This window comes from Oryzias latipes, chromosome 19 (genome assembly GCF_002234675.1).
Source record: "Oryzias latipes chromosome 19, ASM223467v1".
Lineage (NCBI taxonomy): Eukaryota > Metazoa > Chordata > Actinopteri > Beloniformes > Adrianichthyidae > Oryzias > Oryzias latipes.
The window spans coordinates 14,922,119-14,942,343 of NC_019877.2; the positions used below are offsets into that span (position 1 = coordinate 14,922,119).

The 20,225-nt window shown below is 40.0% G+C and overlaps 1 protein-coding gene across 4 annotated transcripts in view; it reads left to right on the top strand.

The window, feature by feature from the left end:
* sdk2 (sidekick cell adhesion molecule 2) overlaps positions 1 to 20,225 on the top strand; it is a 394,471-nt gene that overhangs the window by 336,971 nt on the left and 37,275 nt on the right. For all 4 annotated transcript variants that reach the window (XM_023949203.1, XM_023949204.1, XM_023949201.1 and 1 more), the window contains exons 16-28: positions 2,538 to 2,678; positions 3,180 to 3,361; positions 4,042 to 4,157; positions 6,078 to 6,273; positions 6,557 to 6,655; positions 9,663 to 9,854; positions 16,266 to 16,387; positions 16,549 to 16,658; positions 18,487 to 18,637; positions 18,738 to 18,975; positions 19,204 to 19,319; positions 19,427 to 19,616; positions 19,753 to 19,851. In XM_023949203.1, coding sequence (XP_023804971.1) covers positions 2,538 to 2,678; positions 3,180 to 3,361; positions 4,042 to 4,157; positions 6,078 to 6,273; positions 6,557 to 6,655; positions 9,663 to 9,854; positions 16,266 to 16,387; positions 16,549 to 16,658; positions 18,487 to 18,637; positions 18,738 to 18,975; positions 19,204 to 19,319; positions 19,427 to 19,616; positions 19,753 to 19,851 — 1,952 coding nt within the window. The remainder of the gene's footprint in view (positions 1 to 2,537; positions 2,679 to 3,179; positions 3,362 to 4,041; positions 4,158 to 6,077; positions 6,274 to 6,556; positions 6,656 to 9,662; positions 9,855 to 16,265; positions 16,388 to 16,548; positions 16,659 to 18,486; positions 18,638 to 18,737; positions 18,976 to 19,203; positions 19,320 to 19,426; positions 19,617 to 19,752; positions 19,852 to 20,225) is intronic.

Genomic DNA, 20,225 nt, shown 5'->3' on the forward strand with positions numbered 1-20,225 from the left:
AAATTTGAAAATATTATGGGATTGCCACAGGATCTATGGCTTGGTGGCCATTTTAGGAAATTTTGCAATTCTCATATTTTCACAAAACTGGGAAAAGAAACTTTTCTTCAAGCAATCTTCACTAATTTTCATACGCCAGGTCAAGTGTAAAACCACAAACAAGGTTTTGACCTTTGACCTCAGGAAGAGGCCACCAAAACAAATTTAAACTACTCCAAGGGATTTTGATCTATTACCTCCTAAACTCCTCGAGCATCATTTGAAAGCTGCCTGGGAAAAAAGGTTGGAAATAGAAGTTGTACATTTTGAACGCCATCGGCGTGGCGGGCTAGCAAAAGAACATATTCATCTACTGCTCACACATTTTGTACCAAAATATTGTGAACATTAAATACATGGTCTGTTGGCTCAAGCTGAACAAAACAGTGACATACAATGTGAATACAGTAAGAATGTGGGCCCCTTAACCAAAAACCTCAGTTGCCAAGGAAATCCCCAATTTTTGCTTTTGCAGATTCTTCTAAAAATGACATAGACCTGTTTGTCCCCCCCAGGGTGACCAAAAAATAAATGGTTGCTATGAAGCTAATACCAACAGAAAAGCTGCCTTTTTGCAAAAAGAGTTTGTCACCTACCGACCAGGGTGGGAGGGGCAGAGGGGGGAAGTGAGGAAGTTTTAGCTAATATATTTTCAGTGGGAAAAATCTCATCAAAAGCCATTGAACTGTTTTTTTTTTTTTTCTTTTCTTCGTGTTTAATCTTGATTCCCAAGAAAATATGTTGTTCACCTTTCAGCATGTTCCTACAGGGCTCCTCACAGCGAACCAGTGAACACCTGGTTTGGCAAAGAGTTTATGCCGGATACCCGGATTGTCAAGAAAATATATGAAAATAAATCAAACGCATTAAAAGCCCGATTAATTAAAAAAAAAAAAATACTAGCTTTGAGTTGCTAATTTAAAGTCTTCTGTTGTCAACAGAACATTCTATTGCGAGTATTGAAAGGATTTGAAAACTCATGCACAAAGATATGCCTCTTCAAAGAATGTGCAGAACTGCCACTGCTGCAGATTTGTTCTATCGAAACGTTTCATCCCCAGTAGGATAGAGTATCTGCAAACCAGTTAGCTAGGATCCTCTAAAAACTTTTAGAGACCCACTCCGGATGGGTTTTGATCTATTTTTAGAGTGTTCCCAGTCTTTTAGTTATGATTGTGCCATTTTTATCCAAAATCCAAAAACCTGTGTCGTTTTCTAGGACGTATATTGTCTGCAGAGCAACAGTTAGAAGTTCTGGCGACGAACAACCCCGCCCCCCTTCCCCTCATTGATCATTGATTCCCCAAGCTCTCTGTTTACTCACTCCTCCACTACCTCTCACACACAAACTAACATTAACGGTGCAACAAAAATGGCGAGCAATATCTGAGCAGTACAGTTTGGAGCCAGGTTCCAGCTCAGGCGAGGAAAACAAAGGCGTACATGAATCTATGTGTCTGCAAGTGGAACCAATTAGAATGGAGCGGAGCAGGGAGCTAGTGAGCCGCCAATTGTATTTTCGAGGTATTTTTCAAACTGCATTTTTTGTCTCTTTCTGATTTACATCAATTTGAATAAAGAAATACTCAGAAATGCCAGTTTAAGCTTTTATATATATATATGTCCTCCCTTATCAGAACAATGTCACTAGAACATGTTAGAATACCAAAAACATAATTTTCTTTAGGATGGGTCTTTGAAACATGTTTAGTTTTGAACAAATAAGTCTGCACATCCAATGAACTTCTGCAGCTCGAAGCTGCAGAAGAGCACGTCAGATGGTGAAATCAATGCCTGTAGTAATCCACAAATCCTGAAATGATTCTTAATTGAGCTTTCTAGAAAGGTAAAAGCTTTCCTTCATGGTAAAAAAAAAATTTGTTGCCAAGACAACAAGTTGGAGTCGATGTTGATGGAGTCGACATGAAGTCTGTTCAGCTTCCCATTGGAGGATCTGCTAAAGGGATTCCGTTTTCAGAGATGGGCTCAGGTCTGACCTCCCTGTGGCCTTAAACAACTTTTGCTTGCCACCTCCTCCCTCCATGCTCTTGTCCAACTGTCCCATCGCTGTCACAGGGGAGTCCGTCTGTTTGTTTCAGCGTGGCAAGCACAGGACTCTCTATGTCTCTATTTGCCACTAAGCCTCTGAAGCTGATCTCATTCCTTTCTCCTATATGTATCTTCTCTCCAGGCGCTCTGGGATTTTGTCAGGGTATATAAAAGGCTTTTAGGCACCCGTGCAGCCCAGACATCCTATAATGGGCTCATAAATTACATCATATATGGAGCCGTTTTGGGTAGAAAAAGTAAAAGATGTTTTAAAAAATGGAAGAAAGTGTCAAAAAACAATAAAAATAAAGAAAAACTGTATTTTCATCACCAAAAAATGATGTTACTTTAGACAGTTAAATTACTTGAGTTATATTTATGGAACTAAAACATTTTATGGGTATAAAATGAACTTCTCTTTTTGTCGTCTCTGTGTCTGTATGCTGCAGTGTGTCTCTCCCGGAGGAGCCCCCGAGTGCTTCTCCTCAGAATGTCATCACCAGCGGGCGCACCAACCAGTCCATCATGATCCAGTGGCAGCCACCGCAGGAGAGCCACCAGAACGGCATCCTCAGGGGCTACATTGTCCGGTAAAATCCATATTCATGCACCTTTCAGCTAAAAATCAATATTTTAATCTTCAAATGCTACAAGTACATGGTAAAAGATTCAAGTTTTTAAATTAAATGAGTAAATATGTTTGATCTTATAACACTCTGATTTTCAAATTAAAAGATAAAATATATCTTAGATTTAAAAGAGTTTTGTCAGCAATTAATGACTAGATTTTTTTAATGGAGTGACTCCACTGACTTGTCAGCAATAAATCAGCCAACTTGTAAAGGCATAATTAGTTTGCTTTTCTGTCAAGTTTTACATTCATGACACCCAAACAAGACCACAGATGTTATTCAGACTCCAGGCAGCGCTGTCAGTGTGGTGCTCTGTCTCCCCCTAGCAGGGATTCCAGGGAACTGTGCGCTCCTACAGGCCCACAACCACGCTGCAGACTAAACTGAGCATGCACCAACCCTCCTCCCCCCCTTCACAAACCACGGCGTTTAATGCTTTTCAAATGTCATGCCTTTTAGATACCGCCTCACCGGGCTGCCTGTGGATTACCAAATCAAGAACATCTCCAGCCCAGATGTGACCACCCTGCTCCTGGAAGACCTCATCATCTGGACTAACTATGAGATTGAGGTGGCGGCCTACAATGGGGCAGGCCTGGGGGTTTTCAGCCATAAAGTCACTGAGTGGACTCTCCAGGGAGGTGAGCATCCACATCTGCAAAATTGCTGATTTTACCTGTTTATATTGGGATGAATACATTTTAGTTTTTGAAAGTGTCTAACCATTGAATGTTCACGAGAGCTGGACTGAGTGACCCCTCCCACCACTCTGTACAAACAGAAAGCTAAAATTAAAGTTATAAACTGACTAATCAGATGGCTCAGTAAAAGTATATGCTCTCACGTCAAATTTGGTAGAGGTGTGTCACTTCTGACTGTCAAGAGTGGTTGTCATAGAAATATGGACTCAGACCAACTTGGACCAATCACTGCGTACTGACATTTTCTGGTTCTAACATGACAACGTCAGTATCGCAGGAAAAAGTGGCGACTGAATTGACCTTAATGCAACCATGTAAGTCATTTTCTTTGGATGATGTCACACTCACTTGGTCCAGTTCTCATATACAGACAATGTGTTTAAGCATTCAATCAGGTTGATGATCTCTCCCTGAAATCATGTTAAAAAATAGAATCAGCCTTTGTTTATGTGACGTCCCAGTTTCAGAGTCACCCTTGGTGTTTGGTGTGAGTGTCACACAAAGGCTGATGGGAAAATCTGCCCAGACCTGTACGACAGCGATCAATGCTGACGCCAAACTAGTTGCTAGCAGTTTTTTTTACCCCCCATCTTCTTTTTTCTCTTGCCTTCTCCATCCAGTTCCAACCATCGCTCCGGGAAACGTGAAAGCTGAAGCGGTCAACTCAACGGCGATCCGTTTCACCTGGAACGCTCCGAACCCGCAGTTCATCAACGGCATCAACCAGGGCTACAAGGTCAGCGTTCAGCCTTCCCCCACATGGTGACCAGTGGTCAATAAGATAAAAATAAAAAAAATCTTCTGCGGGTGAACTCGCATTGCCTCATCAAGTGAGAGCAAAGCTTGAGGGCAAATAATAGTGCTGGCAGTGAAAAGAATGGACCTTGTTTACTCATTAGTTAAGTCAAACTGCATTCTCTTTTTTTCTTCAGGTTTAGTGAGATGCTCACTTAAACCTACTGATAAATGTCTTGATTATTTTACCAGTGGCTGTTAATTATAGTCATTTTTTTGTCTCTCGTGTGTCCTTTCATCTGCTCAAAGCCCTCAGTAAATCATTTTGTATCTTCCCCTCTGACTCCATAGAGAATTCCTTGTGTCGTGATTATTTTCCCCCTCATTTTGACTAGTCGTTGGTACTTTACAGGTCAGTTAACGCCTTAGTCACAACTGCCCTTGCGGGTGGACACTGAGTGTCTCCAGGCAGAATGTGGACAAATCTGTATGGGGCCCGGACAACCTAAAAACCTGCAGCACCCGTATGAGTGCACATGACTGAGGCTTTACTAATGACTAGAGTGTGGTGTTGGGGCATCGTACAACTGCATCACCCGTACTTCACGAGTGTGTGTAACTTACATTATCCTTACAAATACTTCACGATACACTTACCACACGCCAGACAATCGTGTGTTCCATTTTCATGATGTCCTTCAAGGTGGCCGCATGAGCCTTAAGGGAACTCCAAGACTTGCCTGCGCTCTCTTGTCTACAACCCTGTATGGCCCGGACTACCCAAAAATCCTCGACACCTGTACATGTCAACCCCTGTACCGGTGCATGTGTCTAAAGCTACAGACTCCCCGGGCCTTTGATGCAGATTCAAAAACGCGCTAAACGCAGGTTATTGAACGCAGGTTTACCCCATGATGTTCACACTGGAAAAACAGGGAGGGGCTTCCACTTCTTTTTCTTTTTTACTATTTGCTAGTGCATGTCCGTCATCTACAGTTGGAGGAGGCTTGTGGAATTGGCACAAACTTCTTGAGTCTTGCTCCAGCCTTTATCTTTCGCAGCTCTGTCCCAAAGGTATGAAAAATTCTGGCTGGGCACAAACCACGGTTATTAATTTCTCCTCCATGATCAATTTCCAATGGTTGTGACTTATTTAAAGGGGTGCCTTCAATACGTCACTTCCCAATCAGAGTCTCTCATTGGTCAAAGTTCAACCTGTTTTTTTTTAACACAGATGCCTAAAACACAGGTTTACGCGTGTTTACATGTGTTTACATTGACCTTTTATGCTTTTTATGAACTTAGCTTAAGGTATTAGGGGGTGGGCTTCATCTATAAAAAATAAAAATAAAAACTGAAATGACAAACACTTTTTTCTCAAAAGACACAAGTGATGATAAATGAGGGAATGTTGATGAAAAGGAAAAGAAGAAATTGTATATGTGGGGAAAGATGCATGCTAAATACAGATTGGTGTTTACTGCCCCAGAAATCCTCTTGGATGCTCTTTCCGTTCCTGGAATGTTCCTTGTAAATGAAACGGGAAATGACCTTGCAGACCAACCACTGGGACCAATTAGCTACCTAAGTAGCTAACTGGTTAATCTAAGTCCCAGTTGTCAGCGCAGTTGAGTATGCAGATAACATGCTTGTTGAGATGATATCATTCCTCCCTCTTGAGCCTGAACTGGTGGAGCTTTTCAGCTGCTCAGCCCCTTTTTCTCCTCAGGGTCTTTTTCCAAATTTAGCAGAGGGAACTGGGATGCCAGATGGGTCATCTGGTTTGGTAGAGAGAAACGTATAGGTTTCGTTAAAACTGTTCTGAAAAGAAAACAAATGAAGAAATGCTGTTTATTTTTTTCAAATAATTTTTACTGCTTTGCAATTTTGCTTTAGATTTTTCTTTCTCTCTGTATTACAGCTGCTGGCCTGGGAACCGGGGAAAGATGAAGAGGTTGCTATGGTAACGGTGCGACCTAACTTCCAGGACAGTGTTCACGTGGGTTATGTGACAGGTCTGAAGAAGTTCACTGAGTATTACACGTCGGTGCTGTGCTTCACTACACCTGGAGACGGCCCCCGCAGCCCGCCTAGAGCAGTGAGGACTCACGAGGACAGTAAGGAACTTTTCCTACGCTTTTTTTTTTCCTCCCTCCGTTGGTAGATGGAGGACACAAGCACCTCGCAGTAAAGCATCCTTCAGGCGCAATCTATTATTTATGCAGAATGAAGTTCTAGAAACATAATGAGTGAGGATATTCTGCATGGATGCAGTGTGATCATGATCATGTCTCTCTGAGACCGAAAAACAGCAGCTTAATTGACCGTATTTTGTAAATATTTGGTACATTTTTTGTCAAGAACGATTAAAAAGGCTTTATTATGTTTTGTGTCATCCAGCCCCGGGTGCCGTAGGTCATCTGAGTTTCACAGAAATTCTGGACACCTCCCTGAAAGTAAGCTGGAGTGAGCCCAATGAGAAAAATGGAGTTCTCACAGGTACAGTGACTCCCGTCAGACACTATTGTGGGTTTGTTGCAGTGATAAAACACAACGTTGTATGGATTTGAAAGATAAATGTGCCCAAATTTGGTCTATCAGCAGAAAGCAAACAAAAATGAAGGTCATCTTGTGCAGACAAAACAGTCATGAAAGTGTATTCCTTTCAACTTCACACACTAAGCACGGACATTACAGTCTCAGAAAGTGGCCAGTGTGAAGGCTCTATGCTAAAAAGGGCATCAAAGAATATTAAAGGGCACATAAGCACATTCACTTGTTAAAAAACAAAAAATATTCTTACGTTTAGGTTTGAACAACACTATCCTTTTTTTTAACCGTCATTTTTCTCAAATTCATAATTTTGTTTACTGTCGAAAAGCAAAATGACCACAAAAAAAACACATCAAATATGAATGCAATAAAAATAAATTTGTATTACATTTCTGCTAATGTACGACTGTCATTCATGCTTAAGGTTTGTTGAGATGAGAGGCCATTGTTTTTCTGGGCTCTAATCATATATGTTTATTACTATTTTTGTTTTTTAAAAATAAGTCATAATGTTACAGCAGAGCTTGGCAGAGGCTCACTCTTATTTAACCCTGTAACAGCAGATTTTTAGTTCCAGTGTTGACATTCTTTTTACTCTTCAACCGTTGACACGATTAACGTGAATCCAACTGGTTCTGAAGCGGAGAAAAGAGGCTTTGCGCCGTTATGCAACAATTTACAGTAGTGAAGTCTTTACACAATTGACGTAAATATGCTGATTCTATCGCCGAGAAAAGCAGCTTTGAGCCGAGATGCAAGACATTATGTTAGTAACGTTTGAAGAGTTGAAGAGCAGTATATCACGGAGCGTGTGTCATTTGGGTGTGACCGGTGGCATCTCCGGTTTTAAAGGGTTAAACCAGATTCTGTCTGATTGGACATGACCATAACTGAAAATTACACTTCCAGCTGATTATCTTTTAAGTCTACAAAAAATATTGAATTGTCAAACAAAGATTACTTCAAGTTTTAGTAATAAACTATCTATAAACTTGCCGTTTTTTCAGCAGACTCCTGGCCAGTACAAACACTGGTTGATTCAGAACAAATATCCACCATTTCTTTCTGGAAAAATAAACTGCATCCACTGCTGTCTAAAATTATCATTAAAAAATTATTATTATTATTATCCTTAGGGTCTCAAAAAGACTTTTCCACTCAAAAACACACTTGGTCAGCCCTTTTATAAACTCAAGGAGCCATAATTTCTTTTGAACACCACAGCCGGCACACGAATTTCCTCTGGTGCATCCTGGATAGACTGACCCTTGGTCACCCCTACTGGCCTGCTTGGCCATTTGCAAGATTTGTAGATCTAGAGACCAGTTGAGAGCAACAACTGCAAAAGAAGACATTTGGACACTAAAACCCCCTAAAAAAGTCATAATTATTTTGATCTAAGCTGCCAGCACTCTTAAGGCCTGTTCACACCGGGACGAATTTCGCCGGCGATTTTCGCCGACGTTTAACGCCTCGTGACTAAACAAAGGGCACCAATGAGAGTGTGCACACCGAGGCGAAGCGTCGAAAAAAAAAAAACGCCTCGGGTTCGTTTTTTTTTTTCGACGCGTCGAAATCTATTCGACCAATGAGAATGGCGCTTTTGCACACGTGCCTGGAGCTTCTGAAGTTACAGTAAAACACAACTTGGGGGCGCTCAAACACAAAACTGCCTTGCTGAGCACACATACCAGCGAAGAAGTTAGACGCCAAGTAGCGTCTACACTGCCGCGAAGAAATAATGACGGACATTCTTAAATATCCCCTTACCAAGTACCAGTTGGAGCTACTGATGCTTGAAATATTCATGTTTTCTTTGTATGATTCTGACAAGTGCGTAAATACTTGCTCTCTTCTTCTGATTGAAAAGCGACTTTAAGAATCGTAAAGTTGCGCAGCGCCACCTTGTGTACAGGAGTATTTCTGTTTACATTAAGCGCCATCTAATGTCAGGGAATGAAATTGCATGTTCACTCGGCTCATCGTCAGCGAAAATCGCCTGGGTGTGAACACAAAAGACGTGGCGAAAAACGCTGGCGAATAACGCCTGGCGAATATTCGTCCCGGTGTGTACGGGCCTTTAGAAAGGATTCATCTTTTAGCTAGCAGCTTATGAGAAAACGGCAACTTTCATTACATTTGCAAATAAATAACTGTCAGAGGTTTTAAGGGGAATGCTTCCTTTTATTCGTTCAAATAAATATTTATTAGCTCTTGTTGTGCTAATAAATCTGTTTCATCATTTGAAGATTTGTATGCATTTTTAGCACGTAGCTTTCGACAGAAGGTACACGTCTGCACGCCGTGTCCTTGTCAGGACAACATGTTTGCACTTGAAATATGTTTTATGGATGCCATCTTTTTTGATCCAATCTTAATTGTTTCCTGCTAATCTGAATTTGTTTGAACGCCTGCACGGCAAATGAATATCTCTCCAAGAATTTACCTCCCAAATATGTGAACTAAATAAAAAGTGGATGTTGATATTCTTGACCTCGTTTGGTACAAGTTTCCTGTAAGGGATTAATGTGCGTTATTAATATTTACAAAGTTTGAGAGATAACAGCCTATTGTTAAGTGTTTTTCGGATATATTCTAATGGGCTACAGCCTCTCAGGAGACAAACGCTGACATCCCGTGGAAGATTACTGATTTGGCAAGAAATGCCGCTTAATGTTTTATGCAATCACATGAAAAGAGCTGCTGGCCAAGGAGCAAATTACATTAACTTTGAGAGGGTGAGCGTGTGTGTGAGAGCTTTTGTGTGTCTCTGGGAGGGTGTGCGAGCTGCGGCTATAATCACAAAATGATTACATTTGCTATATTCAATTTTTGATGAAGTTAATTTAATATTTCGGTTAGATTGGCCCCATAGCGGTAAGCTGAAAATCACTACTGTTGGAAAAAACTGCCTTTGAGTTTTTGTCTGAGAGGATTTGTCGGTGCTTCGCAGGTTATCGCATCTCCTGGGAGGAGTTCAACCGAACCAACACCAGAGTCACTCACTACCTGCCGAATGTTACCTTGGAGTACAGGGTCACCGGGCTCACCGCGCTTACCACCTACACCATTGAAGTGGCAGGGATGACCTCTAAGGGCCAGGGCCTACTATCATCCTCCACCATTTCCTCTGGGGTCCCACCAGGTCAGTAAACAAATTAACATTTACTATGAAAAGGAGAAATTGTTTGATTACTGTCCATCCAACACTATTCAATAAAAGAGAGAATGGAGATCGGAAACGCGTTGAAGCATTCAGGATGTAAAGAAATGTTTTCCAGAATGTCTGTGTGTGTACAACATTTGTTCAGTTGTAAACCTTTGCATATGTTATGGTGTACTTTGATTGTTTCGGTGACCACACATCGGAAATCTGTGAAAAGTGTGTGCCACCCCCAAAAATAAAGAAAAGTTCCACTCCGATTATCTTTTGATCTATTGCCAAAGCGGTCTTTCAATTATGATGATGTCATTTTTAGCCAAAATCCAAAAACCTGCGTTGATGTCTAGGACTTAGTTTCTGCAGAGCACCAGGAGTTCAGGGCAGGACTGTTGGAGTGGAGCAACTCCGCTGATAACTCTGTCTCTTTCCTGTTAGCTTACAGCCCCTCACAACCCTAACTAAACATTATTGGTGCAACACAAATGGTGAGCTATCCAGTCATACAGTTTTTTAGCCAGATGCCAGCTCAGACGTGGAAACTGAAGACGAACATGGATCTAGTTGTCCACAAGATGTATCAGAATGGAGCTTGTGCCCCGCCCAGTGTACAGTACTTTCTAGGTCACAAATACGATCTTTTTCCAAAATTATTTTTTCATCTGCTCCTGATTCACAAGGATTTAAATAAAGAAATACTCAGAAACTGAACTCAATTTGAATTTAATTTTTGTTATACAGGAAAAACACTTCAAAAGACTGCTAAATACAGCAGAAATACCATTTTCATCGAAGTGGATCTTTAATTTCTTGGATTTATCAGGTCTAAATATGTTATCAATTCTGTTAAATGCCAAATTAAAAAAGACCGTTTGAGAAGATGACATAAACAGGAGAAAATCTAAATTCAAAGCTCCTTATGCATGTAGAACTCAGAAACAGATGTATATCAATTTATGGAGTTAGGTTGTGGAGCTCTGTAGATTTAACACCTAAACAATGCACAACGTACTATAAAACAATTGTTTTAGGACACATTTTTAGATAGATTCACTTCAGTGATGTAAAGCCGTCTGGTTAACTCAAACTGTAAATGGGTTACATGGATCAGTTTGGGAATGTAAAAGCATTACTGTTTATTTTTTGCTTTTATTTTTATGTTTTTGTTTATTGTAGTCGTGTTGATGTAGGACAGGGTTCACCAACCTTTTTGAGGCCAAGGGCTATTTCATGGGCACCAAGTGGTATGAAGGGCGCCACTAAAAACCTCCTAGCCCCCCCCCAAAAAAAAAAAAAACACAATTTGAGGACTTCCTTTTGTGTGGCCTATTTAAGCTAAACTTTTAAACCTTTAAAACTTTAACTTAATTTTAACTTTTTAAACATAAATGTAAATAAAAACAGACAGGAATATTAATCCTCACATTAATGGATTACTCAACCACCTCAACCTATTCTCAAAATCTTTACATTACATGAATCATAAGAATGTCCAGAAATTGTGTAATTTATTTGATCTATTTAAACTTTTGTAATAGACCCTTACTTTTAGTGATTATTTTTTAAGTTATATTTGTTTACATATTTGGGTTTTCTTTCTACCTTTATCTCAGAATTGATATTGTTGTCATTGACAGACATGCCGTGGTTGTTTGTTGAATATTTGCTTCAATAAAAAAAAAAAAAAAAAGATTTTTTTTGGGTGCATTCCCTGCGGGCGCCACAAGGGGTGCCCGCGGGCGCACTGGCGCCCGCGGGCACAGGGTTGGTGACCCCTGATGTAGGATGTAGATGTAATACAACATTTTCTTCTGTTTGACTTCAGTCATTTTATTTTGAAATAGTTTGTATGCATAGTTAACTTTATTCTGTATTTTATTTATACTATTGTGTATACTGTCTTCTACCTGTGTTTTATCATTGTGTGTGTAATGTCTTACTCTAAAACTTTTTTCTTTTTAAGTCAACCTTCCGAGGGAGTCTAGATGGAAATGCGCCGGCAGCTATTATCTGGCATATTTACACTCGTTTTATTGTTCATTAATATGCATTGTCCCTTTCCTAAGAAATAATATGATCAAATTTAAGTTAGCATGACCAGCAAAACTATAAATAAATAAACAGGTCTCATAAATGTTTAAAAATACTTATTTTTGGTTTAATTAGATCAAAACTAAGGTTTTATTTAGGTGCAAGTCTGTCCAAACAGTACAACATCCATGACCCTATTGGTGCTGACGGACATAGGAAATATATTTGAAATATCCAATGATTTATCCAATGGATTAACATTCTCTGTTAGTAGTCAGTTGTCCTCAACTTACTATTATTATACTCAAACAAATCAAATCAAATCAAACAATTGTTGACGTTAAAGTAAAGAAACACTGTACAATTATCAAAGATTGGGACTTTCAATTGTACTCCAGTTGAAGTTTATGAAATGACATAAAATGTGTATAAGACTTAATAATAAAAATAATTTTAGATTCAGCAACTCCACACAAATAAACCTTATCGTTACATGGAATAATGCCAGCGGAGTTTGAAAACAATGCAAAATTAGGAGAAGAAAAGGAGAAAACAGACAGCTTCATTTCTTATATGTGGTGAATTATGATTTCAAGAGTTTGAACTTCAACACGGCAAACCAACCGGAAGATCTAAAAAGGTGACCTCAAGCAAAATCTGGGGACTGACGAAGTACCCAGGGGGACTAATTAACTGAGTAGGATAAAACTGAATCTACGAAAACCAGGAGTAAATGCTTAATGTGACTTCATGTAAAATTCAGAGCAACAAACAAAGTAGAAACCAATATATCATGAATACAAAAACTGAGCTGAAGTCACACGTCCTTCAAAAGAGTTTGTTAGAGGCCCACTTCTTTTGGGATTTATTTTAATTATGATGATTAGTGCATCAGTTCATTAGAAATTTGCCTCTGAGTTGTGGGCGGGACTGTTGGCACGGAGCAACCCCGCCCCTATTCCTTTCCCTGTTAAAGGAGAGCTTGGAGCAGGGAGCTTGAGGCCCGCCCACCGTATTCTCTATGTCACTCATACAATCTTTCTTCATCAGCTTTTTTCCATTTGCTCCTAATTTGAATGAAGAAATACTCAGAAATTCCATTTTGAGCTTAATTTTCTTTCTAAATGTCCTCCATCATGAGAAAAATGCTACTAGAACATGTTAAAAACACCATTTTCACTGGAGGGGATCTTTAACTGAACCAATTACTCAAACAAAGCCAGATAACTGTCAGGATATTTATCTGTAGCTGATAACTTTTTCCACACCTCAGAAGATGGATATATATTTTTTTCATTTTTGAAAAAAATTAAAATAACTTCTGTTCCTGGTTTTTCAAGCTTTTAAAGTTAGTTATTCAAGTTCCCAAGTCCCTGTTTAGAAGTGAACAGGTCTGCTTTCTGGTTTAAGTATCATGGGACACTCGACATTAGACATAATGAACTTTTTAGGAAGATGCAATGGCTTTTAAAACAATCAGTCCTGAATGTCTTGAGTCATTCGATCTTTAGAACATCGGATTTAAAGCAAAATTTCAGGTAAACGTTTTTTTTTTTAACATGATATTTTCTGAAGCAGAAGTTATATTTGTGAATGGTGAATGCTCAATTGAATTAAATTGTTTTTTTAAATTATTTTTTCCTCATAACACAGAACAAATGCATTTAACAAACTAGGGTAGAAGTTTGAAAGTAAATATACATTTTTGTATAATTTTTAGGAAAATTGCATCCTAAAATGTGTAATTCTAGTCTTTCAGATGGTTATAGTTTAGAAATATAGATAGTTGGACTGTTTTGCTGCTCAAAATAGAATGTATCTAGGGGAGGGGAGTGTATAAATTGCCAACTTCCAAGACCAACTCTGGGGAAAATAGTGTTTTCTGTGTTTGTAACATGTTGTTGTGGCATTTTTCTGATTAAGAAAATTAAGCTTAAAACTACTTTTAAGTACGGTTGATCAGATGAAAAAATGCGGTTTGAGAAGAAAACGTAAAAAAAAATGCTGCTGCCTGCTCTCCTCCGTTTGGATGCATCTACTTTCAGTTTTCCTCCTCTGAGCTTGTGCTTCAAAACTGTGAAGCTGGATCCCTCGCCATTTTTTGTTCCACTATATGTTGGGGCTGTAAGGATGGGAACAGATGGATGACGGGGAGCAGGGGTGGGATTACTCCGCACCAACAGTCCCGCCCACAACTCAAGGAAATTTCTAAGGAACTACTGCTGCTCTACAGAAACTAGGTCCTAGAAAACAACGCACAAGAACACTTTGAAAATATATTAAAAGATGACCGGAGTGGTAATTCAAAGATATGAACGTTATTATTGAGCAATTTCAAGATTCTACTAGTTCCACAGGCAGATCTATTCACCTTGTATAACATGACAAAAATGTCTAGTTTTCTTAGTTTTTTATTTGTTCTAGTATAGAAACTTAAGTAATAATTACTTAGGTGTTGTAGCCTTTGTCCTTGTTGTTGATCAATGTATTTACCTTCACAAATGTATGAAATAGTATATCAACGAAGTACAGGGAATCTGAAAGTGGTATTTCTGTTCTTTTCACTGTTTCACTGAATCTGTCAAACAAGCCACATTTCATCTCCTGATTCTAATGATCTCATTTAAAACAGATGAAAAAATATTCAGTCATATTTAACAAACTAAAGAGGTAACATTTACATATTTGCCCAACATGCCCTAAACTATAGCTCCCATGATGGCACCAAGGACAATTAGAGTCTAATGATTTCTTATTTGCTAACTCTTCCAACACAGACACAGTGCTTATGCCAATTACTGGTGGCTCCTCTCAGACCCCGTGGATCTGTGAAACCTGTAAATGACAGGCTGTTATGTTAAAAGTGACTTCAGCGCCGTGGTTCCAGTCCCCAGAATGGCAATTATTTCCAGCGTATATGTCTGTGTGTGTCGGTGTGTGTGTGTATGTGTGCGTGACTGCACTGTAAAAAACAGAGGCGACCATCAGTCATACAAATAATTTCCAGCCGGTCATTTTAGTCAAGACACATAATCTGCATTTCATTAAGACGGAATGAAGTTGCATTTAAACAACCCTGGAAATGTTTTTTTTGTTTTTTTTGGTCAAAATTTGCTCAGTGTGCCCACAGGAGTGATTATACCTTTTTAATATCAGGCCACTCTGACTCGATCACGCTAATAGACCACTGTTTGACATTAATGTCTTTCACCAGGATTTATACAGTAGAAATTATATTATGCTTTGGAATTCCAATATGGTCATGTTGGTTTTTATTTTTCTCTGGAGGAAACCATAAATGATTAAAATCCAGGGTATGGTTTTTTGGACTAATATACCTGCCACAAGGCCTGATATAGGGATAGGCAAAGGGGCTAATTGCAGTGACATGATGGCCTGGGAACATTTATTCATTCATTCATTCATTTTCTTAACCGTTTTATCCCTTTCGGGGTCACGGGGCTGCCGGAGCCTATCCCGGCCACTTGTGGGCGAAGGCAGGGGGGACACCCTGAACAAGTCGCCAGTTTGTTGCAGGGTAGAATGTCCTCACTCACACACTCATTCACTCCCGCACTCACACCTATGGTCAATTTCGAGTTGCCAATTAACCTATGAAGCATGTTTTTGGATGGTGGGAGGAAGCCGGAGACCCCGGAGAGAACCCACGCATGCACGGGGAGAACATGCAAACTCCACACAGAAAGGTCCCCCATTGATGTTCTGTTTTTCATGTCCCCCAGCCGGGACTTGAACCGGGGGCCTTCTTGCTGTGAGGCAAGAGCGCTAACCACTGCGCCACCGTGGTGGGAATGGGAACATTTACCATTCAAAAAAAAAAAAAAAAAAAAAAAAAAGAAGTGCTCGTCCCAAGTCTGGGCAATGCGGAGCTTTTAACAAAAAAATATAAAAGACACTTTAAATAGATGAAAGGAGAAAATAGATGTATGGATAGATGAACTGATATGATGGTTTTGAGTATTTTAGAGCCTTATGACACCCCAATCTCTCAGCGCACCCCCAATATTCTGTGGCTAAATCTGGGCCTGATTTACCACGACATATAAAAGACAAAAAACTGTGAATCATAAATGGAAATAACGTTTTTTGGTACTTTTGGTAGCAAATTCTAAAGGAAAAGTGTACGGTGACATATCCCCTTTTGTACAGTATCTGTATGGCCACAAGAGGGTACTGTGGTAGATGCTTTTTCCACAGGGCTCCTTTAAAGCATAACTGCCCTCCAAGAGGAAAGGAAGCAATGGAAGGAAATCCACAAGAATTTCAGTTATTTGTGTCCACAGAAATGCTTCGTTCTCCATTTTTTTGGGTGGTTAACTTATGGCTTTTTCACTGTCTTCATAGAACTTCCTGGTCCCCCAACCAACATTGTCGTCTCAAACATCGGCCCACGCTCTGTCACTCTGCTGTTTAAGCCTGGTTATGATGGCAAAACCTCCATTTCCCGTTGGCTGGTAGAGGCCCAGGTGAGCTTGGTTTGACAAAGTTTTTTTTTTCCTTTTTTACAAGTGATACTTTTTTTGAAATCTGATTTTACACCAAACCCCAACTTGTTCAGATAGAGACATTTTCAGGGGTTGCCCTCACACTCGCTGGATCATTTGTCATCTGGCTGTCTTAATCCTAGGTGGGTGCGGTTGGAGAAAATGAGGACTGGGTGATAGTCCACCAGGTCTCCAACGAACCTGAGGCTCGAGCGCTGGAGGTGCCAAACCTCAACCCTTACACTTTATACAGGTACTTTTCACCTTTTCAGTTTTTTCTTTTTCTATTTCTTAAGCCCTAACCAAAATATGACACAGTTAAAAAAAAATCAAATAACACACAACATAATCTGAGAGATTATGCTGATCTAATACATGAGGTGCAAAATAATAATGAATATTTGACAAGTATTTTTATTTTGTCAACATTTGGTTTAAAAGTTTAACTCAAAGTAAAATAAAAAAGAACAGAAAAATATGAGCTAAAAATATCATTTTTATTTCTAAATAAAACAAAATTAGTTATTCCTCAGGCTGATTACTTAAAAAAATTATTTAATCAATGCTTTTTTTTAACTAAAATGTATTAAAAAAAATGTTTTGAGGAGAATCTTTTCTGATAAACGACAAACCAATGACAACTTTATTTCCATGCTTGGCGGTTTTTTCGTCATTCCGTCTGTTTTTTGTTTCAGTGTCATTTTCTCAGCATGATCAGTCAGCGCTGATGTTTGCAGGATAAACATATTCTTTCTATATTTGAAGCTCATGATTGGCTTGAACTTTGCAGTGAACCCCCTGTGTTTACTCAGCAAAGACTCCTCTTTACGGTGCATTCAGAGAAAGACGCCCTCGTTATTTCACCCAGTTAAATGCTGTTAAGAGGTTTACTGTATATCCTTCATTTGTTTTTATGGACTCACAACGCTTTCACTTTTTTTTTTCCTCCAAAAAAAAGAAGATCCCCTTAAATCAAACTGCGTTCATACAGCTTTGACTAATGTCAATGTTCAAATACTAGAACACAGAACTGCACAGAAATGAAACTAAATCTCCATTTTGACATATTTTATGCACTTTTAAATGAGAAAGGAATTTAAGGTTCAATCCTGACTAAACTCGATTTTTATCTCACAGTTTTGATATTAAGTGTTTGTAAAAAGTTAGCAGCACGCACTTGTGTATTCCAGATTATTTGAACATATTCTTGTGTCTTTTTTTGCAGTTGCAGCCTAGTTTTAGTCGCACTGTGTCTGTGCAACTAAAAAACAGTTTCTATAGTTTTCCCTCTCTGATCAATTTAAGTTATTTAAGCTACAATAGAATGTGATTGGCGCGGCAGGGGTCCTACTGCGCCATAGGCAAGGGGCGTGGCATCTGGCAGCAGCACATTGTGGGCGCCACTGTGAAAATGTAAAAATATCTGAACTTTTACAAAGAAGTTGTGTTATATCAATGAATTAGGAACTCCGTTTTAGTCAGTGATGAGTTGTAATGGTGGGCGGAGTTCAAAAACAGCATGGAGGAGAATCTGATCGTTCTCTTCCTGAACTTTATGATATTTGTCTTATTTCCATTAAGGCAATAACAAAAAGGCCCTCTAATTGACTTTTTTTTATCATTTCTTTTGGGACTAATATGTGACAGCAAGTCTTCAAACTGGGTCACAGAAAGACGGGAGTACCGCTGAAAGCTAATTTGATGTGTAAATCACTTCTGGAATCATTATAGGGCCTATATCCTGCAATATCAACTTTTTGATCTTGTAAGTGTATCATAAGTGTATCATTCCTCACTGAAACCCCAAATTAGTATTTTCATCAGTTTATGCATGGCTGAATATTCCTCTAAAAACCTGCGCACTGAGCTCTAGCCCCTCCAAATTCACGAAAACACATTATAAGGTAGATAGGTAAGAACAGCCCCTTCCAGGAAGAGTGTGCTGCCAGCACCGCCCCACAGACACCCATTTTCTCGGTGGAGCTAACGTTTAAAACTCTCGCATTCTCACGTAGCTACACAGGTGCTTGGTAAAGTAATTTTTCAGTGGTTGGATTAACAAAAGTCTTTCCAAATATTAGATTCCGAATGCGTCAAGTCAACATAGTGGGCACCAGTCCTCCCAGTCAGCCCTCCAGAAAGATCCAGACCCTTCCGGCTCCGCCTGACATTGCCCCCGCCAACGTCACGCTGCGCACTGCCAGTGAGACAAGCCTCTGGCTGCGATGGATGGTAGGGTTTTTTTTTGTTTCGTCTTTTTTTAAGAGAACATCTCTTAAAAGTTATCGCTAACCTTGCATAACCAATCTCCTCTCGTTCTCCTGATTTCCAGCCTCTGCCCGAGTGGGAGTACAACGGGAATGCAGAGCAGGTGGGGTACAGGATCCAGTATTACCGCGTCGGCTCACAGGGTCACGGCTTGATCCATGTCATTGCTGACCGTCTGGAGAGAGAATTCACGATTGAGGATCTTGAGGAGTGGACAGAGTATGAGGTCAGGGTCCAGGCCGTTAACCACATGGGAGTTGGACCTTGGAGTCAGCCCGTGAGAGGCAGGACGAGGGAGTCTGGTGAGTCATCTGCATAAAAAGAAAAAAAAAACAGCCAAATTTAATTGGATTTGGGCTAAATTGAATACATTCCACCCATTCTTCGGATCATTTAACAATGTATTCTTTCCCCTAGGGTCAAACGTTGACATCTTAGAATTTATCCAAAAGATTAATTCATATACAGAGAGTGAGAAGGGCTAAATAAGCAAACTGTTCAGGAAAACGTCTTTCCTCTTTATTGTGCAGTCCCTTCGAGTGGACCGACCAATGTGTCTGCCTTTGCCACCACCTCCAGCAGCATCCTTGTGCGCTGGATGGAAGTCCTAGAGCCGGACAGGAACGGCCTTATTCTTGGCTACAAGGTTTGTAGATTTGGAAGTTTCACATTTACCTAAGAATCCAACACAGGTTGAAAATGGCAAGATGGCACGAATGAGGCCAGCTGCATGGTTTTTCCTCTCTGGATTAGGTGGTGTATAAAGAGAAGGACTCTGAAAAAGCAGCCCATTTCTGGACAGTGGAGGGAAATGCCACCCACAGCGTCCAGCTAAGCAGTTTGGGGAAATACGTCCTCTATGAGATTCAGGTGCTGGCATTCACCCGGATAGGAGATGGACGGCCCAGTTCTCCACCCATCCTGGAAAGGACTTTGGATGACGGTACCCACTTTGACTCTTTGATAAATTTTGCACGGTACAGTTATGCAATCCAAATCTGAATGATTCGTGTTTGACTTAAAAAAAAAAAGGATGTTTTGTCTGAAAAAGATGGTTGGAATCTGCTGTGTTGCTGCAGTGCCAGGACCTCCAGTGGGAATCCTGTTCCCTGAAGTGCGGACCACCTCGGTCAGGCTCATTTGGCAGTCCCCTTCCCAGCCAAATGGCATCATACTCGGTTAGTAACACACTCTGTGTCATAGTTCATTGCAGGCCCGGATCTAGATAGCCCCACTATGGGGTGCAGGTAAAATATGGGGGGGCAAGTCTGGGTGTGCTGAGAGTTTGGGGTGTTGTGTCCCTCCAAGGCCCTATAATGCTCATAAAACCATGCTAACCTCAAATCACTTCATCTACCTTTTCCTTCATTTTATGTGAAAAGGTCTTACTGATGCTACCCTCTGCATTAATCAGGCTTAAGACAAGCACTTGCTTTTGTTCTTTTGGGTTTTTGTTATTTTTTCCCGTAATTTATATTTTTTAGATTGTGAATTGGGGATTTTTGCTGCCCTGCATTTAAGAGGGGCATTGCCCCCCTTGCCCATGTCTATC